General features: G+C 39.5%; 1 protein-coding gene across 1 annotated transcript in view; it reads left to right on the top strand.

The window, feature by feature from the left end:
• Positions 1-23,228, top strand: part of DAB1 (DAB adaptor protein 1) — a 345,879-nt gene that overhangs the window by 215,662 nt on the left and 106,989 nt on the right. Inside the window, exon 3 of the mRNA XM_068406705.1 lies at positions 10,841-11,040. Coding sequence (XP_068262806.1) covers positions 10,974-11,040 — 67 coding nt within the window. The 5' untranslated portion in view covers positions 10,841-10,973. The remainder of the gene's footprint in view (positions 1-10,840; positions 11,041-23,228) is intronic.

The following is a 23,228-nucleotide window of genomic DNA, read 5'->3' as shown; positions in this document are numbered from 1 at the left end:
GTCCTGGCTACCTTCCAAGTGGAGTAATTAAATTCTGCATTCCTAAATTCCCTTTCATTTTAATTGGATTAGGTATTCTTCACCTTTTGGCTTTGAACTCGGCTGGCTAAACAACTAAGTTTTTCATTATAGCAGAATCTTTATTTCAGGTTAGGTTATATTATCCCTGAATGTAACGTGTGTCGTTTTAAGAGGTGTTTCGGGAGAGCAATGTACAAAGTAGATCAACATTTTACTTAGATTTTTTTAATTGATTTTCTTTGCTTTGCTGAAGCACACTCATTTGGTGGTTATTCCTGATTATCTCTCAACTTACAGGTGTTGTTGAGACTGTCTAATCAAAGACAGTTTATAAAAATACTTTAGATCTCTGCTGCATGCAGGAAACCCTCTGTTTGCCTGTGTCTGTAACTTTAACCTCGTTTGTGTAGTCACTGAAATCTGGGGCATCTCTGGAAGTTTAGTCTTTAGTGTGTATTCACATGTTCACCTGGTCACTGAGATTGTTTAGTACTTTGCAGAAATAAGCTTGTAAACAAGGGAATTGGTGCTACATCTCCTCTAAGATCTGACTTGGTTTCTAATGTGCCAGTAACTTCTGTTCAGGTACTGGAGCCTAAATGATGAATTTTTCAGTTTATGCCATTGCACAGCATTTGAAAACCCAGGCTGCGGTGTCGATGTGTGCTGTGATTCTGTACAAATTTTAATTAATGAATGGGGATATCCAAAAGACGTGTGAAATCATCAGAGTGAACACATGGTTTAAATTTGAGAAGTTAATTTGTGGACATTACAAATTTTTGAAATGGATAAAATTCAGATTAATTCACTTAACGGCTCACCTGGCCCTGATACCTAAATTCAGAATTTGCGAGCACCACTGGCCTGTAATCAGAATTTTTTTTGCCCCGCATAAAATGGAATTATATTAGTCAATTCGCATTAGCCAAGTCTGAATTCTGTGTCTGGTTGGATTTAGTTGCACTCTGCTGATGACAGAGCTCTGTTTGGCTTTTTGTTTGACCTGGATATGTGCATCTTTCTTAGTGCTGTCAGTCTTCTCTTGTGTTGCTCAGTGTACTCCTGTTACTGAAAATCCAAGATCCATAGCCCTTTATTAAATTATAGAGTACATTTCTTATACCCAGAGGTAAATATTACAGGTACTAAGACTTTTTTTCCCTAGAAAATAACCTGATACAGGATTTTGTGGGAGTTTCTCACTCTAACCTATCTGGAAACTCTTGGAAAAAAAAAACAAAACAAAAACCAAAACAACAAGATAACATCCAGGCATATCTTTGTGGGAAAGACTTAAAAAAAAAAAAGTAGTAGTAATGAACACGTCTGCATTTTTCTTAATTAAGGAGTATATTTATTTAGTGTAAGTAATTGCACGGAAGTCTTTTTAAAAAAGGACCCCACCTGTGTTATGGACTATAAATGCACTTTCTGTAGCATTCTGTCCCCTTTCTCTGTATTAATTCTGGAGGACTCCTTTAAACTGACCTAAAGCCTTTTGGTTGTGGACTTGATTTTGTTGGTATGCAAAGAGGGAGGGTAAAACCAGCATCCTGTCTTTCATCCTTCTGCATGAGGATTAATCATGATCACAGCTGCAGAATAATGCTGATCTTAGCTGCTGGGGTTGGAGAGGGGGAAGAGACGGGGAGCAGGGAGAGCAAAGGACATGGGCTGTCTTCACTTCCACGTGCCCTCCTGCCCTCAGAGGCACTGCATTTAACAGAGAAGTTGCAAGAAGCAGATTCTCAGAGACTGTTTTCCTTCCCTTGGCTTAGCAGATCCCCTTGTATTTCAGTTTATGCTTGCTGTCTGCCAGAAGCATTCCTTGAGTTTGTGTGCACTGTCCCTTACTACAGGACACAGCACAGTACTGTCTTCACCGTATGAGAGCAGTTCATATTGTAAATAAAGGCACAGATTTGCTGTTGCCCCAGCTTACCTTTTTTTTTTTGACTAATTAATTTTTCACGCATCTTATGTTTTTCCTTTAATCATAAGGAGTGCATTCAAGGAGTAAGACACACACACATACAGTTTTTTGCATGGCTTACTTGTTTTCTTGATGATGCATTAGGCAATGGGTGCTGAAGTGCAGCTGGCTCAAAGGTGCACAGATTTATACCAGTGATTTTTACTGTGTCTCTGTAGATAGCCTATAAATGCCTTGCAGGTCAACTGTTTGTGAAATGGATAAAAGTATGCTAATTCCTTCAAGGTAAATCAGAAGGATTATGACATCTAGGAAGAAGAAACTGCCAGACAGCTCATGAGCAATATAACTAGGACTGACCCAATAGCATCTCTAAAGCTTCCAATAAAATTGCCTGAGGAGTCTGCCAAGAAGCCAGATGCTGCTGCTGGAAAAATACCTTCTGTAGCTTGGCATTTGTCCTGTAATTGCTTCCAAGAGAGAATAAACTGTAGCATGACGGTAGAAGGTGAACGATTCCCCACTGCATGCTACTTGGGTGTTTTTTAAAAATGGTTGGAAAATAAGCATGGTTTTGTGATGCGTTACCACTTGTGCAGGTCCGTATGCTCGTTTGCTGCTTCACAGTTCCCCATCTGAATAACCAAGAACATCTTTTTTTTTCCCTGACATTTTAGCCTGGCAGTGGCTTGTTTTTTTTGTTTGTTTTTGTTTGGTTGTTTTGGGTTTTTTTTTTGGTGGTTTTTTTTTTTTAAGTAATTCCTTTTACAGGATCCCTAACCTGATCACTTAGGCTTTGGTTCTGTGAGTGCGTGGTGTGGTCATGTAGACCTCTCCAGTTGCATGGTTGTAGCAGAGTGGAGGCTGATGTCTTTCCCCATATGGATGTTTCTCTATATGGAGTTACGATACAGAAAATAACACTTGGCCCACACAGTTTCAAGGGTTAGATTGTTGGGTGGGTTTTTTTTACCCCCTATAGTATATTTCCAGCTATGGGAACAGTGCTGCCTTTCATTATTCAGAAACCCTGCTGAATCTTACGAACAGAAAATGCGTAGAGCCTGACTTCTTACGGGAGGTGCTTCCTCCCTTTAAAGTGTTAACTTTCTTACTGGTACAAAGCAGAGGTGTTTGTGGAGCAGTGTAAACATAAATCATAAACCAAGGCACTGCATTCACAAATGAGATGAGAACAGAGAAATGAATTCAAGAAAATAACTTATGGTTTGAAATTTCTCCAGTAAAATTTAGCAGCCGTTCTCAGATACTTCTGTTTGGTATTGCTCAGAAGTCTGCCTGCAGTTGTGTGGGATTAACTTTATGAGTAACATTGTGGGTTTGAAGACTGGAGTATATAAATGGAATTGACAAAAGTATTTCTGTAGCTAAAAGTAGTTTACTAGACTATTTAAAATATTGATATTTGTCAGTTGTGGAACAACAGTGTAAAATTAATTTTTGCTTTTATGTGTTAAATTCATGCTTACAGTCCCAGAAAGCTTTTTGCTTTTTCCCCTTTGCTCTGGTAGTCAATGAGCTTTGGTAGAAGTCTGGTGGCTGGGTTTGGTGTAATAAATCAAAAGTCCGTTTACAGCTAGGTGAAGTCCTCTGATTAGTTTTCCTAATACTTAACTGTCAGGGAACAAGGGCTGAGTGTTGAAAAATAGCAGTGAATAAAGAACCTGGCATAGGGTTTTGTTGTTGTTGACATCAGGGAAGTTTGCTTTGCTTTGCTGTAATGTCAGGAAGCATTCAGAAAATTGAAGGGCACGATGTGTAGGCTAACTCTTGTGACTGAACAAATCTCAAAGGGACCTGAAAAAGTTGGGGCAAAATTCACATTCGTTAAGGAGGCCATTATAAAGCATCACTTCAAGCCCTACTTCAGATTTCAAAGTATAGCTTAAGCTGGATCTTGTGTGGATATTGTGCTGTATTTTATTTAAAATGAATGCGAGGTTGAGTCCTGGTTCAGTCTCACTTGCAATATTAAGAATGTAATCTTGAAATTAAAAAAAAAAAAAAAAAAAAAAAAAGGAGCTGAATTAAGAAATTTCTGTAAAGGACAGGAGAAGAATAAGTTGCCTTCAACTTAAGTGTGCCACTTAAAAAACATGCTGAGCTGTCTAGGATGCAAGACATTTAATTCCATAACCTTTTCTTCCAATTAGAAGGCACAGATTCTGATGGTGAGGAATTTGCATTTAAATATAAAACGTGGTGTCTCTGACATTGCTTTTACCTTCTCCCTGGTGATGCTTCTGACTGCGTACTTCTCCCTTTCCTTCAGTGAGATGATTGCACCACCACGCTTTAGTAATCATTTAACAGCTCTAATTACAGAATACTGTGATCCCAACTGTGTACTTTGTCCTTTTTCCCTTCTTAGTCTTCACTCTCTTTCTTTGTGTCAAGAGGATTGCGAAAGAGCTATTCTTCTGCCTTGCAAAAATAAATTCCAAAGACCCTGCTTTGGTAATGTACAGATTTGCATTTTCTTGTTGCTTTGGAGTTAATGACACTGAATTTTAGACATATAGGGGTTGGTTGGTCTGGTGTTGTTTACATCAGTCACGCCGGCATAACTTCACTGACACTAATGCAGATACACCAGCATACAATTGGTGTAACTCCAACTCCATTAATATCAGTGGAGTTAGGCCAATATAAGTCAAATGTAAGGCTATTGATTTTGTGCTGGTGTGACTTTATTGACTTTAATGGAGGTGAGGCAGTTTTCTGCTGGTGGGACTCAAATCGCAGTCAGGCTGTGCCTGGGCAGAATCTGTAGGAGTTGAGTTTTGTTTCTTGTTTGTTCTTACACAGTGTTATCAGAAATTTTTTGTCTTTTCTGCTTGGAGGTCAGCAACGTAGTAATCTGGGTATCGTAAAAGCCTTGGTGTAACGCAATTCATGTAGGAAAAGCATTTAGGTAATTCAGTTTCACTGTGAGCGCAGGGAATCTCTAGTCTGATCTGAATGACTTCCCATGTTATCTGATAGCATAGCAGCCGCTCGGTATCGAAGGAAGGGTGGGAAGTTTTTAAGCCTGTTCCATTCAGTGGCAGTGCGCTTTTTTTACGTCATACCCTGCAAAAGCTTGCAAACAGCACTTTGAGTGGAGTTTTGCATCTCGGAGCAGAAAAGTATGCTTAAAGAAATGACGTGTGTTGTATTCATACCCCCAGCACACGGGGGGTTTGTTACATGTTTTTGACTCGCTGTTGAATGTTATTTCAGAGTTGAAGCTGATACCCGATTATTGGAAATCGGGCTGAGCCTAGCTGGAGGGACCACAGCAGCACTGGAATCACACAGCACTGTCTCTGGTCAGCCATAGGGGAGAGCAGCAAGCCCTGGGTTCTCAGTGCTGTGTGGTTTATTTGGTGGTGTTTTGTTTGGTTGGTTTTTTGTTGTTGGTTTTTTTTTTCTTTTTTACATCAAAAAGATTTTACACTGTGATTATAGAAATTCTTCTAAAAGGATAAATTTCATGTTGAAAGCATTGAAGGAAAAAACTATAAATATTTTTCTATTGGTCTTTAGTGACTGGCTCAAATCTAGCAGTTTTTCTTAAAAGTATTTAAATATCCGTCCTCAGAGAAATTACAAACTGACATCACGTAGTTTTTCCTGAATGCAAAATGGCACACTTGTGAATATTTCAAAAATTCTCTTACAGCAAGGTTGATGTCTTCTCTTTTGCCTTTGTTTCCAGAATGCTGTCCTCTATAATACAAAATAGAAACTGTAATATTAAAATGAAATGTTAGTAATTTCCCATTAAAAATATCGATGAAATCAGTTCCTTCCTGTGAAAATCATCTTTTTAATCCAGTCAGCATTTTTCAATGAGGAGAAAATTCACAGCGCTTCTGCTGAATAATTGGTGAGGTGGGGTGTAGTATTCTCCACTACATGGAGTGATTTCCAGGAGGAATTTTAGTAATTATCCCTGCTGTCATTGGAATACTAATAAACATCTTACTTTGGAAGTATTTTATAGGTCAATTTTTTGGCAAGATGCTCTTCTAGTGGTAAATCAGCTTCAATGGTGCTATTTACACTGTCTGAGGAACTGGGTAGCATGCCTGAAAGATGCTCTAGAGATAGAATAATGAAGCATATTGTAAACCACAATAAATTTAATAAAATATGTTATTTGCCTTAGTTACATGTAGGTTTTTTTAAAAAAGAGCTTCTTGTTTTCAGGAGATAAGAGCAGTATTTTATAAATATAACTAAACAAATAGCAACTACATACAATGGGAAATTAAATGTTATGGTTTGAGTACTAAGTAGTTTTCTGATGTCAGAAGAATTAAAAAGGGTTGATTGGGAAGTATTGTTCTGGTATCCCACTCCAGGCATAGCACAGACACCATAATAAAGCACATAAGTGTCCTCCCTTATCTTTAATATATAGAAAATCAGAGGTGGAGGGGAATACTTGCTGGTTTTAGAGCAAACAAAGCTGAGTCTGACATACGGAGGCAGCTGTTGGTGTTTGCAAGCTGTGTAGCTTTTCTTTTCCTCCTTGTTTTCTCCTCTTTGTCAGTGTATTAAGCTCTTGCTTCTACCTCATTTTCTGGTTCTTACTTATAGGCCTTATTAACTGAAATATTTCAGTGGGTTTTGGACCAGTCCATTGGGTTTCAGTTTGGGATTAGCGTAGTGCCTTCTGTAGAAGAGTAATATGCTGATACCAAGTCGCTTCCCACAGGATGATCGCAAGACCTGACCATTAGGGAAATGAGCTGATGAGTACAAAACTGTGAGCAGCTCCAAAGGATTTCAGGCCTCCTCTCTCGGGAGGGTGTAAAGGGCACTGGTGGCAAGGATGGGTTTTTCCGCCCTCTGTTCGTGTGCGATCCCACTGACGCTCTCCGTGTTAGGCTTCATGGTCAGATGAGAAGTTGATGAGTAACACTCTTCTCCCTGGATAGCAGTCCTTCGTGCTTGAACTGTTTCCAGTTTTCCAGGATCACAGCTCTCTCAAAATAATTTTGTCACTTATATTTTTCCATTTTAATATGTTTGGGCATTGTTTAATGCATGCAAACTTATGGATGTCAGCGTTCCCTTACAGGTTATTATATTGTGTGCTTTGGAGGAAAGGAAATAAATTGGAAGAGTTCAGAGGTATAAAAGCAAGAGCTAAGCATGGCAGCATGGGTTTTATTTTGTCAAACCAGGGTTTGGGAGGGTACCATCCTCTTGTCAAATCCCACTTTGGGGCTGTGGAGAACTTAAATATCTAGGGAATGCCAGGGCTTAGTTACAAATCCTTTCTAAGACTGCTTTTCCTTTACATAAACAGATGGAAACTGGTTTCAGGGGAGGGAGCTTCTTAAGTTTTGACACCCTGAAGAAAATGAATAAATTCATGTATTTTAAAGCCAGAGGGGAAGTATTGTGATCGTCTTGTGTGATCTCCTTCACAACTCAGGCCAGGGGAAGCCACTTAACAACCCCTTCATGAGCTCGCTCATGAAGTTGAAAAGACAAATGTGGTTACAGTGTGGTTGAAAAGACAAATGATTTGACAGAAATTGTTGTTTTAAAAATGTGGGGGGGGGGCGGGTGGAGCATGGGACTCATTTCCCTGTGCATAAAAGGTCCAACCTGTGTTAATCCTAACTGCAAAGTGAATTTACAAAAATATTTCTTCACTCAGGGTGTGGGTTTTATGCTGGTGTAGGAGTAATATAGAATGCAGGCTTAAGACTTCTCTTGGAATTAAAAGTCAGTTAATTCCAGAAGGCGCTGATTGTGTTCTTGCTGTACCGCTTAATAAGGGAACAGAAAATGTCAGTATTTTGTTAAAATGAAGAGCTCTGAATCCTCTTTAGGAAAAGCTGAGGCTTGCTGTGTAATAGCTGGAAGAGTAACAAGGCACCAAAAGATCATTAGAGTGGATATGTGTAAGATGATGGATTCTTTTTTTAAATGCAGCTAACAAAATTTTGTCTTTAGAGCAGGGAGAGAAATGTGACAGAACTGATCAAAGAAAATAGCATCTCATTGATAAAACACATGCTGCAGTACTTCCCAGAGTTGGAAGAGCGTAGTATTTAACAACGGTGACCTAGATTGGAGGAGACAATAAAAGCTGTTGCGGTGAAGAGCAGATTGACTGCCATTCTCATCTGGGTAATAAACGGCTGAAATATGGGCAGTATGTGGAAGTTTACTAATGTAGCTTACATAAAGACCTGTACTTTCGGAGGAATTGTCTCTGTAGCAAATTCAGTTTGAACGATAGCTTGCATCTGACAGATGTTTATGTGCTCCTTTGCAAAGATACCTATTACTTTATTCAAGGATCTATGAGCCTGCGAGAGTATGACCTGATTAGGTTTTAAAGTAAATCAATATGTGAACCTGTCCAAAAAAAGACGTGCATTTATTTTAAAAAATATTACTCAGCGGGATAGCCTCAAGGGGATATAGCTTTTCTGGAGAGTTTCAAATGAGATAGCAGTCATATGTTGTTATTTTAAAATATTCAGTGCCATTCAGATGCTATTATTTCAGCTATCCTGTTGAAAGTAGCTGACAACAGGAGATGACTTTCTTGATGCTTTGTACCCACAACAGTCTTCTAAGACATTAAAACTTGCTTAACTCTTGACTCTGGGGGTATTTTGTATTTCTTTTTATTTTTTTTTCCTTTTTTTTTTGTTGTTGTTCATTGTTTTTAATAAATGGACCTATTATAAATATTTTCCTTTTGTTAGATAGTTCATGTTAGCGCTTCTTATGAAGTTATGCAGTTGACCTTTAGGTAAATATAAATCCAAATTCTAGAAAAATAAACTGTCAATCCAGCTGTGACTTGAGAGATGCTTTAAGTAAGTGCCATTGAGCTGTAAAGACTGATGCATCCCTACTGTGCTGTAAAACTAAATATTATTAAATTGGGTTGTGTGCAGGGGGAGGGGAAGGAGATGGGGGTTGCGAGGGACATCTGCTCTCTGCAGCGCTTTCCTCCCTGTTTGCTGGGGGATTTCAAGCGTGAGTGAAGAGCAGCTCCATCGATGGCAGGGTGAGGTGGTTCCCTCGCAGCACGGTGGATGCGTTGGTCTGTGCCAGGGCCCGGCGGTCACTGCACGTGGTGTCCCCCCATGGCCGTGTTTGGGGGAGAGATGTCTCCTTGTCCATGGACCTGTCCAAAGAGCGCTTTAGGTCCTGAAAGGTTGTCAGTTTTGGGGCTGTTATCTTCTTCCTTTTCTCTCTTTGATCAACCTTCATTTGCTTCGTCCTTTTCTACTGTTTTCTTAACTAATAATGTTAATCAAAATGCTTTTTGTTTATTCGGGTATTCCACAAAGGTGTATTTAGCAAGCACTGCAACTTTGATTTTTAGGTTGCTTTATTCTTCCTCCTTTTTGCTATGTGGCACTTACTCAGACTCCATAGAGTAGGAACAGGGAATTTTGTATTTCAAAATCAGCTCAGCACATTTTGAAAAGCTATCTTTGAATATTCTATAATACACATACAAATTTGAAGAGCTTATTAAAGAAAGCCCCTGACACACTTCAGCGATATTAAATCACTTCCGATGGTTCATGGCAGTGTAATATTACTGAAGCATTTTAAAAATGTTAAAAGAGCCTGGATTTGAAAGTACTAGTGAGTTCACAGCCCTTGCTGTGAAAAGTGATTTCAGCTGTCAAAATTATTTCAATGTTTGCAGCGTATTACTTTCTTAAATTACAGAGAAGGGACATTAGTAAATAAATATAACTGGAGTTAATATCTGGCCAACTAACCAGCTGATATGCTGGGTTAATTTCTTTATTAAATGCTTATTTAATAACTGGGCAGCTGTTCAGACAGGCCAGATGGACTTCACTGTAATTGTGCTAATAATGAGAACTTTTTCACAAAAAGAAAAGAGCAGTAAGAAGCTGCATTTAGTGAGGGAACATTATGACAAATGGCTTCAGGACGGTGTGGTCCTCTGCCCTCAACAGACTGCATGAAGTAGGTGGCTCATCCTTCAAAGCAAGAAGGACCAGCAGTAAGAATTGGAGTAATGGTTTATTCTTTGCTTGGTGGCTTATTCTTTGTGTGTTCTTCGCCTCCACATCCCCAGTCTCCCAGCCTGCCTCCCTCATGCTGCTCCAGCACGTTTCCGCAGCGGCTGCCGTGGGTTCGCAGCCGGTACATTTCTGTATCTCCCCAACAAATACATGTCATGTAAAGCTGTAGCTTGCTCCCTAAATGTTATCTTTTTGTCCCATGTAAACAGTCCTAGCCCATCTGTACTTTGTAGAAACTGTAAGGTTTAATTAGCTGTGTTTTCAGTGTCCTTTGCAAGAAAAACTACTAGATTGGCGTTAAGAATTACAGCCTTGTTTGCATGGAGGCAGATTCTTTTATACTGGGAACATTGTAATAAGCAAGAGGAGTGGTGAAGTATGATGTTCTCAGTATGAGTAATGAATACATTTTTCTTTCGTATTTAATAGAGAACGAAAGCATTGAAAGAGCATTTGAGGAGTAAAAATCTGAAATTAATATCTTGGAATTGTTGCATTTAAGAATTGAGTCCTTGCAGATTTTTTTGCTGTTGGTGACATTTCCTACTACTTCCCGAATCGTAGTCTTTGTCCTCCAGCTGCTGGTGCAGGAGTACAGGTCTTCTGTACCCCTTGTGTGGTGTCTCTAGCCTGTGAAGATAATCTCAGATATGCCAAAACATCTCAAAGAGGACTAGATGACTGTGTTTAAGCATCTAAAATTGTGGGCAATTAACTCTGTAGACAGAGAACTTCATAGGTTTCTTTCTCAGTAAGCTTGGAATGGCTTTTTTTTTTTATGTTTTAAACTCAGAAAATGATCGTTACTTTTTGTTTCCTTCTTTAACAGCACTCGAAAGGAGTCAATGAGATGAACTGTTTGGGTTATAGTATCTGAAAGGCTGAATTATTCTCTTGAAGAGACGTTCTAAATGAGCCTGACCGAGATCCTGGATCTGTGTGAAGAGGACTAAGGATATAGGATGTCAACTGAGACAGAACTTCAAGTGGCTGTTAAAACCAGCACAAAGAAAGACTCCAAAAAGAAAGGTAGTGACTAATTTCTCTTTATTCATATGTATTTTGTACTTTAATCAGCTCCTACATCAACCACCTTTTATGCATCTGTGATTCTTCTGTTATCTGTGCCCTCAGTGAAAGTAAAATTTGTTAAGCCCAGTGGAAGTCTGGTATGGGAGCATGGGATTTGATTCTCTGACACTAAAAATATATCAAAATATATTTAAAATGTAAGGAAGAACTTATGTTTTACAGTTCATTAATTTTTACTCTATACATGTGTTGGAACTGTTTCACAAATGGAAATGCAATTTTAAAAATTACTCTCAGCAAAAGATGACTTTTTTTTTTCCTCCGTTGATAGTAACTTTTCTTCTAAAGGCTGTGTTTCTACTTTGTGTTGAACTAACCAGAGCTTAGATATACTTTCTGTTACTGGATATTGAATCTTACTGACACACTGTGAAGTTACAGGGAACTCAGTAAGAATCTATAGAGAGATTAACTGTAATCTGGTAAAGGAAATATAAATGAGGAGGAGGAAAACTCAAAATTAAGGAGAAGCTATGAATAAATCCATTGTTGGATAAGTTCATATTTGTATTTACAATTTTGCATCAGATTTTAGGGCAGTTATTTGGACTGATAAGCATGAGAAATGGAACTATATAAATTGGTGCTTATGAATACGAGTGCTGCAAGATTTTTAGTAGGGATTTTTATCCTTAAATTTTTATTATTATTTTTATTGCTTATGTTTTTAAGTAGTGATAAACTTGGAGGCCAAGACCTTGAATTCTAGTGGTAATTCATGTTGTTCTGTGTATCTGTCTTTGATTTTTTTTTTTTAAACCTATACAGGTAATGAACTTGAGATTGGAAATAAATTTAATATGAATTGCTCAAATAAAGTGAAACAAAACCAAAAAACAATACTGAATAGTTTTAATACTTGAGGCAGCAAGATTTGAACTTTCATGTCAGCTTTTCAGTTTGCCATTCTGTTTCTTTTTGTGGGTGTATAATTTAGCTGTTTACTTCTGAGGATTTTTTTGCATTTTTTTAAGACAAAAATTCTTATCTTTGCTCATACATGTGCGTGTTGCAAATTTTACTCATCTTAGATATCTGATAAATAACTTGTTCGACTTCTGGGCAGCTATACCTTTTACTATGGCAATTCTACCAAACCGGTAATTAAAGCCTGGTGTTTGCTCTTAACTTTGGTATCAGAAATCTTCATATTAGCATATTTTAAAAAAGACACAGCAATTAAAAAAATTTATGTATTTGTTTAGGAAGATGGTTTAGAATCCTTATGACTACTCTAGGCCTAAACTCAGAAGGAAAAAAAGATTCATTTAAGATAAAGCTGTAGTTTAGAAAGGCAAAAATTGAGGGACTTTGATGTAAATGATAATGTGATCTGAGAGAGATGTTCGAGGCAAGTAAAGAAAATAAAGATGGCTTGGTTGTGTGATCATTCAGTACTTTTGGGCAGGCAGGAAATTAAAAAATGTCAGTTCTTTGCAATACAGACAACATCTTTATGATGTGTCTGTTATTTCTTCTGCTGGAGGGTGAAACTTCTGACAACAGCAAACAACTGTTTTAGGAACTTGATGATAATAAAATATTCAGCATCCAATTCTAAAAACATTTTCATAAATCATCATAACTGAATGCTTCTCTGCACAAAATCTGATTCTTTCCCCCAAATGGAAATTCTGGGATTTACTGCTGAGAAGTACAAAATATGCTGTGTGGCAGCGATCAGAGCTGCCTGCGGCATGTACAAGTATCTGAGGAACTGGAAGGGACAGTGTATGGCAGCAGCACATCTCGAGGATTAATCTTGTTCTGTATTGTATGTGTGAGTCTGAGTGCATCGGATCACATCCAGCCATCCGAATGCCTCGCAGTACAGTGAACGCTTTATACAGACAAGGTATAGAGTTCAGACAGTGTTTGTGATTCAAATCCCATGTAATGGAAGTCAAAAGAAGCTTGGTGTGCTCATTTACTTGTCATTGATTTGTATGTATTTGCATATATTTCAACAAATGAGCCTTCTCCTGTATAGTGTGAATGATCCAGCCAAAATGATTCTATGATGATGACGAACATATGAAAAATGGGGAACTACTTTTTTCTTGGTTTTCCCCAAGTTCATTAAGTGTGAGCAGTGACAGATAGAAAGCACTAACATGAAGTTTCTAACCACAGAATGGTTTGGGTTGGAAGGGACCTTAAAGACCATCTAGTTCCAACCCCCCTGCCATGGACAGGGACACCTTCCACCACACCAGGTTGCTCCAAGCCCCATCCAACCTGGCCTTGAACACTGCCAGGGAGGGGGCAGCCACAGCTTCTCTGGGCAACCTGTGCCAATAATGTTACTTGTCAATGAATTTGATTATGCAATGGAACTGAGTATTCCCAAAAAAACGGTCTGCTTCATAAACAGAAATTATGGCTCTAGAGTGTTTCCAGTGAATCAGGTTTTGTTGTACTTCCACAAGAGCCATGCAGCCATTTCCATCCAGAGCAGGGAGGGGCCACTTTTGCTGTATTATCTACTGTTCTGATAGTTCTCCTGTCATCTGCAGTTGGCAGTACTGTGCTGACAAGGAGCAGTAACTTTCATAATAACTTTTTAATGGAACAGCTGTCCCACAGGTGTATCCCATGCGGAAGATCTGGGGTGACTCAAAGGGGGTAAGGATTAGTATGGAGTTAAAGCACAGGACATAGTTCTTTCCAGATCTCAGCAAGATTTCGTGTGTAGTGTCAGTTAGATCTTTAAATCTCTCTATGTCTGTATAAGGATATAGTAAGGTAGTGTTTTTTATTTGAAGTGTTGAAATACTACAAAGCTTAATTTCTAGGAGTTGTAAGGTATGTGAATATAAAACATGATAGAATGTTGTGTGATAAATGGAAGCTGATGTTCCTGTTGAAGTAGAATGGCTCAAAAGAAAATGTTGTTATTCAGATGATGTGACTTGTACATTTGTGGTATAGTGCCTATCTTGAGTTAAAGGCACTGTAACAGCATTAGTCAAACAATTTTATAGCCTGGACAGGTTAGAGGAAAGGTCCAGGAGGATTCTCATGATATTCAATGAGGGCAAATGTGAAGTCCTGCCACTGGGGTGGACTAACTCCATGCAGCAGGGTAGGATGTGTATTTGAAGTTCTTTAGGTTTTCTTATAATTGCTTTTAGGCTCAATTGTGTAGATTACTGATTTTTTGGTGACAGGGAAATAGTTTGATTTCTGCTGCAAATAGGGCGTATGGCATTAATGCTCCTGCAAAGTTACAGATTTTACCAAATATTTAATTTATATGTTGGGAATACTTATCTCTCTGTGTAGTCATGTACAAAGCCATTCTCTTACAAGAGATTATTTAAAACATTTCTCATTAGGCACAGTGTTGTTACAGCCATAAGCTTTCTAGTCATGGTCAACTGTTCAGTCCCTCTCCATTGTCATCAGAGCTGGTTTATAAGATGGTATTCTGTTCTAACATTGAAGGATTATTACTACAGTTAGGACAAGAACTTACATATGAAATCCTCTCAGTAGCTGCTATTTAAGTAGAATCGCAGCTGCGAAACTCTAATGTATGATAGGTAAGTTCAATATTAACACAATAATATCAAATTGTAATTTTCTATGTTAACCTTATCACCCTGGATAATATTAAAAATAGGCTATTAAAAATCAAGTACTAATTTTGCCTTTTATTCAGTCAATATTGGTCTGATGGATCCAGAATTCAGTGGGCTCTGGAAACACTACCTGCTCATGCTGCCAGCACAGGGTAGGAGTTTTAACTGACTTTAAGACAGTTACAAAAACGGAGGTGAGCCAAGCACCTCCGTTCCCCACCAGATTGTCACTTTTTGCTCAGTGTCCCGTGAAGGTGCTTACCAGCTGAGGACCCGTGTTTCACCCTGACCTCCACCGCCCTCCTTCCTACACATTACTCCATCTTACAAGCTTACAGCACACTCTGTGCTATTAGAGGAGATTATATTTCTGCCGTTCCCCATCTCCAGCCCTAATCTTCACGCCACTCTTGACTGATATCTACTAGTAACTGTGCTGTAATTACCTTTTTTGAGAACTTGCTTAAATTTTAAAAGACATCCTGAAGAGGTTTCATACTGCTCTCTAAAAGGAAATCATGTAAAATTCTTAGGAGATTTAGAAAGCTCTATTCTAGGAATTTTTGGTGATTTTTTTTTTTGTGACTTTGCAAAAAATCATGTTCTTTAAGAAGCATTTAGAGAATTAATGATTGAAATAGTGGTCTTAAAATCTGATTTTATTTCATTTAAGTCATTTGGTTCGTTGAAAGGTGAATAAACATTATGTTTTTGTACCATTCAGGTTAGGAAATGAGAGTTTTTTGTTAGCCAAAGTTGTTAGAAACATAAACCATGTTTGTCTTGTAGTACATGGGGGGAAAGCCATTTATAAGTGTGTGTGGATTATTGAATCAAATTCAAAACATTTACTTGAGCCTATCGGAATTAAAATTGATTTAGAAACCTCTCAGGGGGAAATGTGTTGTGTTGTTGAATCCACACTGATAACTGCCTTGGAAAACCCTTCCTTGCAAAATAAACAGGAAAACTGAAATGGGAGGTCAGTGAAGATGTGAGCCGGGCTACCAGATTTGAATGCGGATCTGCATCTGCTTGGGGGAGGCCAGGAGACTTTTCTGGGGATTTGATTTCTTCCTCTTGCACTTAAATTCTGTAATTATTCTATTGGAAGCTTAGGATTTTTTTCAAAGTCTTCTCTCATTATATCCCCTGTATGGAGTTGTATTAAGACTTTAGAGTCAATTTTCAAAATGACAGCGACTTTTAACAAGGGAAGCAAAATACAAAGAAGAGCTCAGGCATGTTGACAATCAGCATAACGATCTTTGATGCTAAGGATCCCCCTGGGTGAAATTCCCTTATTTAATAGGTTTTCACTTCAATGCATGGGAAACACGTGGCATTTGGCAATAGATTTCACAGTAGGCAAACTGCCAAGGTGGGGATTGCCATAACTAGCCAGTAGGAAAGTGAAACATAGAGGGGGTGTGATGGGCTGTGTCTCTAGAGCTAGGTGCCTTCTCACAGCCATGAGTTGGGTGCTTTGACTGAACAACTATGCGAGTTCTGAAGCTGTTGAGGAGGGAGAGCGAGAGCAGACTCTGCTCAGGGAGCTGTTCAGTGCCAGGTAAGGAACTGCCCTGCTTGCACCAGCGAGCAGGGGGCATTGCCTGGCAGTGCTTTCATGGTGGTAGAAGATGCGAGTTTGATCCTTTTGTGATCAGGATGGCAAAAAGTCGAAGTGTCCCATTTTAACTGTCTGACTACTAATTAAAAGGAGTGCAGTGGCTCCGGGACCCTTCATGTGTATCAGGTTGGGCCTCTGGCAGAGTCACATCTATTTCCTGAGTCTTTTAAACTCTAATGAGAGAGTGGAGTCTGTCTAACTATCTGAAGGGAAACCTTTGCATCCCCAGAAGCAAAACTCTAGTCATACTAAGATCAAACAGGAGGTACCTAGTTAGTTTAAAAGCCTTTGGGGATAAGCAGCCTTTAAACAAGGTTATGTTTTGTCACTTCCAGTTTTCATCATACATGCCTTATGCTACCCAAGTCCTGTTTCGGATTTTGTAGACCTCATTTGAATCTAATCTTTGGACTAATCAGTACTAAATTTTGAGAGTGGGATGAAGGTTTCTGGTTGATGTGAAAGTTGCAATTTTGCTGATACGTAGAAATCTCAATGCTGTTTTTACAGGTTCATTTCCAGATTGGAACTTCAGTTTAAATTAATGCTATGAACAATGATGGTTGGGGTTTTTTTAATTATTTTTAAAATTATTATTATTGAACTTTTTTTTTACATTACAATCAGCTAACAACAATTAAAGCATCATCACTGTAATGAGGCATTGCAAGTTGTCAGATTGGTTTAGGTTCATTTATTTTTCTGATTACATAGCTAAGATTCATGGAATCCAGCAAAATTCAGATTAGAACTAAAGAGTAATGAAAGAGGGGCACGGTCAGGAGCTTATTACATTGACAGGGAGTGGATTTGCTTTGTTTCCTTGCAGTAGTTATGAGTTTTTCAATAATTTATAGATCAAGTAACAGCAGCATTAATTGATGCACTAATTGAGTCCACATGCCTGCCTTTAACAAATCTCTTTTGTGAAGTGGTTGCTGACAATATTAATTGCACATCTTTCGAGTCTTGATATAAGTTATGAATTCATTCTCAAGTTGAAAGAGGGTGGGAAAATCATTAATTTTGACATTGTGTAGCTATAATTAACAAGAGTTATCCAATAACCTATCATAAATTAAAAAGCTCATGAATTCTATTTGAAATACCACGTTCAACCATGGGGGTCCATGGTTGTGTTAATTGAAGCATTCTTGGGGGTGATGGATGTGGTCTTTTGCTGCGGTTAGAATGTTTACTCTTGTTTTAATTGAGAGACAGGTCTGCCTAAGTTAAGGCTGGAGCTCTGTTACTTTGCTGCTCCTTAGTAGAGGTATCAATAATCTCTTGAGTGTTAAGAATAACATTTCCTGCGAGCTTCTGTTATGTTATCATTTCTCAATGTTTTAACAGTCGTCAAAGCATTTCAGTTGAAACAAGTAATTAGGAGCTTAATGCAATGCATGTTCCACAGAGGATTTGACTAATGTAACAGTCATTAAATGCAGGTGGGTGTTACTGTGCTCCACGGCTGGCTGTACATGAGGAGATCTGTTGGTTGCTGGCAGTGAGGATCACCTATGCATCCAGTTCAGCCTGTGCTGTACGTTGTTTCTGGCTTTATCCACTTACACTGTTAAACTACGTCTGAGATTTGGTTGAAATACGGAGAAAGTGAGGGGCTGAGGCTGGTAAGGAGGTAGAACTTCCAAATGGGCAAATAAAGTAATATTCAGGGGAACTTTTTGTTTACTTGAAGTCATTGGAAAGACTACTAGCAAAGTTGCTAGTAGGATATTTGTGAACAAAAAGTTTTGTTTAGAGAGTTCAAGGAAGAAAATTCTGTCATGTAATGAATGTAACTGAGCAGGAGTGACTTAATTGCATTGTGCCCAGGTGGCCAAGAAGGCCAAGAGCATCCTGGCTTGTATCAGGATTAGTGTGGCCAGCAGGACTAGGGAAGTAATTGTCCCCCTGTATTCGGTACTGGTGAGGCCACGCCTAGAGTACTGTGTCCAGTTCTGGGCCCCTCACTTCAAGAAAGACATTGAGGTGCTGGAGCGAGTCCAGAGGAGGGCAACGAAACTGGTGAAGGGTCTAGAGGGTATGTCCTATGAGGAGCGGCTGAGGGAACTGGGGTTGTTTAGCCTGAAGAAAAGAAGGCTCAGGGGGGAGACCTTATTGTTCTCTACAACTACCTGAAGGGAGGTTGTAGTGGGATGGGGGTCGGCCTCTTCTCCCAGGCAACTAGCAACAGGACTAGAGGACACAGCCTCAAGCTTTGCCAGGGGAGGTTCAGGTTAGACATCAGGAAAAATTTCTTCACTGAAAGGGTTATTAGACATTGGAAAGGGCTACTCAGGGAGGTGGTGGAGTCGCCATCCCTGGAGGTCTTTAAGAAAAGACTGGACGTGGCACTTAGTGCCACGATCTAGTTGACATAGTGGTGTTAGATCAAAGGTTGGACTCTGATCCCAGAGGTCTCTTCCAACCTAGTTGATTCTGTGATTCTGTAATTCATCCAGTTTAGTAGCTAAAATGCCTCTAGAGGTTTGGATTAGTGGAAGTTCCTAATATGGCTCACATAGAAATATTCTACAGGGACAAGTATGTTGATGATGTTTTTATATTACTCTTCATCCAAAGATATTTGCTTGCCTAATAAATATTAATGAATGACACTTCTGGCAGCATGTTGCATTATGTGCATTTGAACACTTCTACTTTTCTGAAACATTTTGCCTTTTCCATTAACATTATGGGAAATTCTGCAAGTAATAATAAAATATGTCAGTGTTACTCACTGTAAAGTACAGGTTAGAGATATCAGCTGTATTGGTGAATGCTCCCATTTTGCTGAAGGGAAATCAAAGACAGGTAAATTTTTGAAAATGAGCTTGACCCCAACAATCTTGGAAGCATTAAACTGCTCACCAGTTTTCCCTGAAATAAACAGGTAACGCTTAGCATTAAATGTCCGCATTATTACAGTGTATACTTTTTCATATTACTACGGCAGATTACTCAAAACTTATATAATCTTATATAATTTATGGAAAGTAGTGAACTTTCATAACCTGTGTATGTATGGGGGGAAAAGTAAATTGAGTTCAAATATCGTTAGATCTTTGCATCAAAAGCCAGTGCTGATCTCTCAAATACTTTCCTAAGGTTACACCACGAATCAGGGCAGAGCTTGATATGGAATCTGAGGGTCCCATTTCTTATTTTGTGCTCTGACCGGTATGTTTTGCTCTCTCCATAATGGTATCACAGTAATGTCATTAGTCAGCTTGTGAAGAAAAAAGTGTGGAGCGATGTGCAAGTTAAGGGAAGCATGCAGGATTTGGTTTGTGTATTTAAGCAGCCAGAAACACAAGTGTTCAGCTAAATACCATAATAAATTAGTCACAAAAACTGTAGTTGAAAAATTGTGTCCTTAATCATTAATGTCCTGGGCCTTTTGAACACTGGTCACTTACTCTTAAGAAAAACTTGCCACAAAATTTGTGGCCTTTTGAAATATACTGTGGCTGAATTTCTGAGTCCTCCTTTCATGTATTATGGCATATCCCTAAGCTCAAAGAAATATACAGTGAATTTGGCCAAGCAATAGCATTGGACTCCCTGTGATAAATATGTCAGGCCCAGACATTCACTGTGCTCCTTGGGAGCAAAGAAAAGAAGTGGCTGTGATTCTTCATGTGCCTTAGCTATATAATCAGTATTCACATTATGGGCCATCCAGAATAAAGGTAATAAAATATGTAATGTATTTGGGTTGTGTAATGGCACAGTGGATGAATGTGTTCCTCTTGAAAATTAATTTCTCTTGGAGACAAACGTGTCCTCAGACATGATTACATATTATTCGTATTATTTTAAACTATGCATTGTTATATATAATAGCTAGTATTAGTGTAAAGACAGGAAAAAATGCATTTCTCTGCTTTTACAGTTAGTTGGTTTTGCAGATGAGACAACAATATGTTTAGTTTGTTTAACTAAATAATGTGTTTGAGTGAGTCTTCTGTATGAAAACAAAGAGCTGAATAAAAAGCAAAATTACTTTTTTCAGTTTTTTAAACTAGACCAATTCTTAGTGAAATCATGGGTAGGTGCGTGGGTATGTGCACTTAATTTTTTTTTTTTCAATTCTGTCAATGTATATTTTAATGAAAGTGTCAGATGATCAGATCTCAATGTATATCTGTGGGTTTTAAACAGGCATAGTGAGTATGAAAAAGAATCAAGGCCCCATGTGATGTGAGCAGCAATAAAGAGAAATTGTTTTAGAAACTAACAACTGATGTCAAAGACAACTGAATCCTTTTGCAGGAAAGGAGAAATCGGGGCACTTTTTGGTAGCTTTGCTCTCCCAGGAATATCCCCCAAAAGCTGTGTGTAGAATTGTGGAGTCTGGCATGAAATAGGTTTTGAATACAAATGAAGATGTGTCTCTCTGGAGGGTGACAGTGGAGGAAGCCCTGACAGAGCCAGGTAGCCAATGTGGAGACATTGCCAAGGGTCAGACTGGCTTCTGCAAGGGGGTTCTGGCCCCTGTGAAGTTGTGGGAAACCTCTGTCCTGAGAGCAGAGTGGTGGCGTACAATAATCGTACCAAAACCGCCAAGGGTAATCCTCATGCTGTGTACCTCAAGAGCTTTTCTTCTCCTGGTCACCTGCTGTAGTGGTTTCTGTTGCTGGTTTCTGGTGCCTAAATATTAAAAACATGAACAGCTGTATGGTAGACCAATGGATTATGTGCCTATGATTCTGTTAAGTCACTCTTTTTTTAAGTGACAAAAATATTCTTTCCCTGATAGCATTAAGAGTGCTTGCTGCTTAGAAAAATAGAGGGTCCTGTATGAAGTTCAGAAAGATTGTAAATTGAATGCATAAAGTTATTGGTACTCATCAGCTGTTCACTGAAGACCTCCATCATTAGGGACCACCTTCTGAAACTCTTTCTTGTCTTGAATAACTTCTCACTCTGCATTCAGATACCATTCACTCCAGAATGGCTTCGCATCCCGCTAGCCCAGAGCTCAGGCTGCAGAGGCCTCTAATGTGTCCATTCAGCCAGACAGATAATGGCTCATCACGAGGAAGAGCTGCACCACGTTTCACAGTTAGTGCTCTGTAGTGAGGAACATTCCAAAGATGATCCATTTTATAAACCAAGAAAGAAGGCAAGTCTTCCATGTTCAAATTTGTGTAGTCTCTGTGAGTAGAAACTGTAAATGAATCCAAGCCATAAGGAGCAAATATGTAATGCTTGTTGACATCTTTCACAGAATCACAGAATGTTAGGGATTGGAAGGGACCTCGAAAGATCATCTAGTCCAATCCCCCTGCCGGGGCAGGATTGCCTAGACCATATCACACAGGAACGCGTCCAGGCGGGTTTTGAATGTCTCCAGAGAAGGAGACTCCACAACCTCTCTGGGCAGCCTGTTCCAGTGTTCGGTCACCCTCACCGTAAAGAAGTTTTTCCTCATATTTATGTGGAACCTCCTGTGTTCCAGCTTGCACCCATTGCCCCTTGTCCTGTCAAGGGATGTCACTGAGAAGAGCCTGGCTCCATCCTCTTGACACTTGCCCTTTACATATTTATAAACATTAATGAGGTCACCCCTCAGTCTCCTCTTCTCTAAGCTAAAGAGACCCAGCTCCCTCAGCCTCTCCTCATAAGGGAGATGTTCCACTCCCTTAATCATCTTCGTGGCTCTGCGCTGGACTCTCTCTAGCAGTTCCCTGTCCTTCTTGAACTGAGGGGGCCCAGAACTGGACACAATACTCCAGATGCGGCCTCACCAGGGCAGAGTAGAGGGGGAGGAGAACCTCTCTCGACCTGCTGACCACACCCCTTCTAATACACCCCAGGATGCCATTGGCCTTCTTGGCCACAAGGGCACACTGCTGGCTCATGGTCATCCTGTTGTCCACTAGGACCCCCAGGTCCCTTTCCCCTACACTGCTCTCCAACAGGTCTGCCCCCAACTTGTACTGGTACATGGGGTTGTTCTTGCCCAGATGCAGGACTCTACACTTGCCCTTGTTATATTTCATTAAATTTCTCCCCGCCCAACTCTCCAGCCTGTCCAGGTCTCTCTGAATGGCTGCGCAGCCTTCCGGCACATCAGCCACTCCTCCCAGTTTTGTGTCATCAGCGAACTTGCTGACAGCGCACTCTAATCCCTCATCCAAGTCATTAATGAATATATTGAATAGAACTGGTCACAGAACCGATCCTTGAGGACCCCTAAAACCTCTCTCCATCGTTGAGGATCAGTGGAGTTGACTCACTTCTGATTCAGACAGCGTTTATCCTGTTCTTGTTGTCTGGGCTGAAACACCAAACAATAGAGGTTATCCCTTATTTGCAAGCAGATGAGTTTACCCACTTTATTTACTATAGTACTGTTGGCTTTTCCCAGTTCCTTTATTTATGCTGTTGTGCAGCACAGGAGGGCAGTTGCCAACACAATATCCATTATTATTCTGACAAGAACAGAGTAGCTTTCACTTCCATTTCTTGGAGACAGCATTACTCATTGCTGCAAAACAGCAATAAAAATAGGGGAAGTAGGACAAATTCTCATTTGGCTGCTGAGTTGTGAAACCGCCCTTCCTTGCTCCAAGTAAATCACGTTTGAAGTGGAGGTGCAAGTAGTGTGTGGTCTCTCTGGGTTTTGTGTCTGCTTTGTGATGCTTGCATTAGGGAAGAAAACAAGCTGTTTCTCCATCAACACAAGTCAGTATGTATGGAATCAAAGATGTTAACATGATCCTGTTTCCAGGATCTTCCATTGAATCTGGGTGGCTGTGTAGCCCAGGCAAGCCTCTGCGCTTCCCCGACTTGTCCTAGGTGTGAAGGGGATGGTGTCTTGTGAGGGATTCCTGGGACAGCATTGTGTCCTCCTACCTTACCCATCACTGACCTCAGTGAATGCAGCTGGGGAAGGTGTG

Source organism: Nyctibius grandis, chromosome 8, assembly GCF_013368605.1.
Source record: "Nyctibius grandis isolate bNycGra1 chromosome 8, bNycGra1.pri, whole genome shotgun sequence".
NCBI classification, from domain to species: Eukaryota; Metazoa; Chordata; class Aves; order Nyctibiiformes; family Nyctibiidae; genus Nyctibius; species Nyctibius grandis.
The sequence above is the reverse complement of the archived record's forward strand: the minus strand, read 5'-3'. Positions and strand labels throughout refer to the sequence as shown.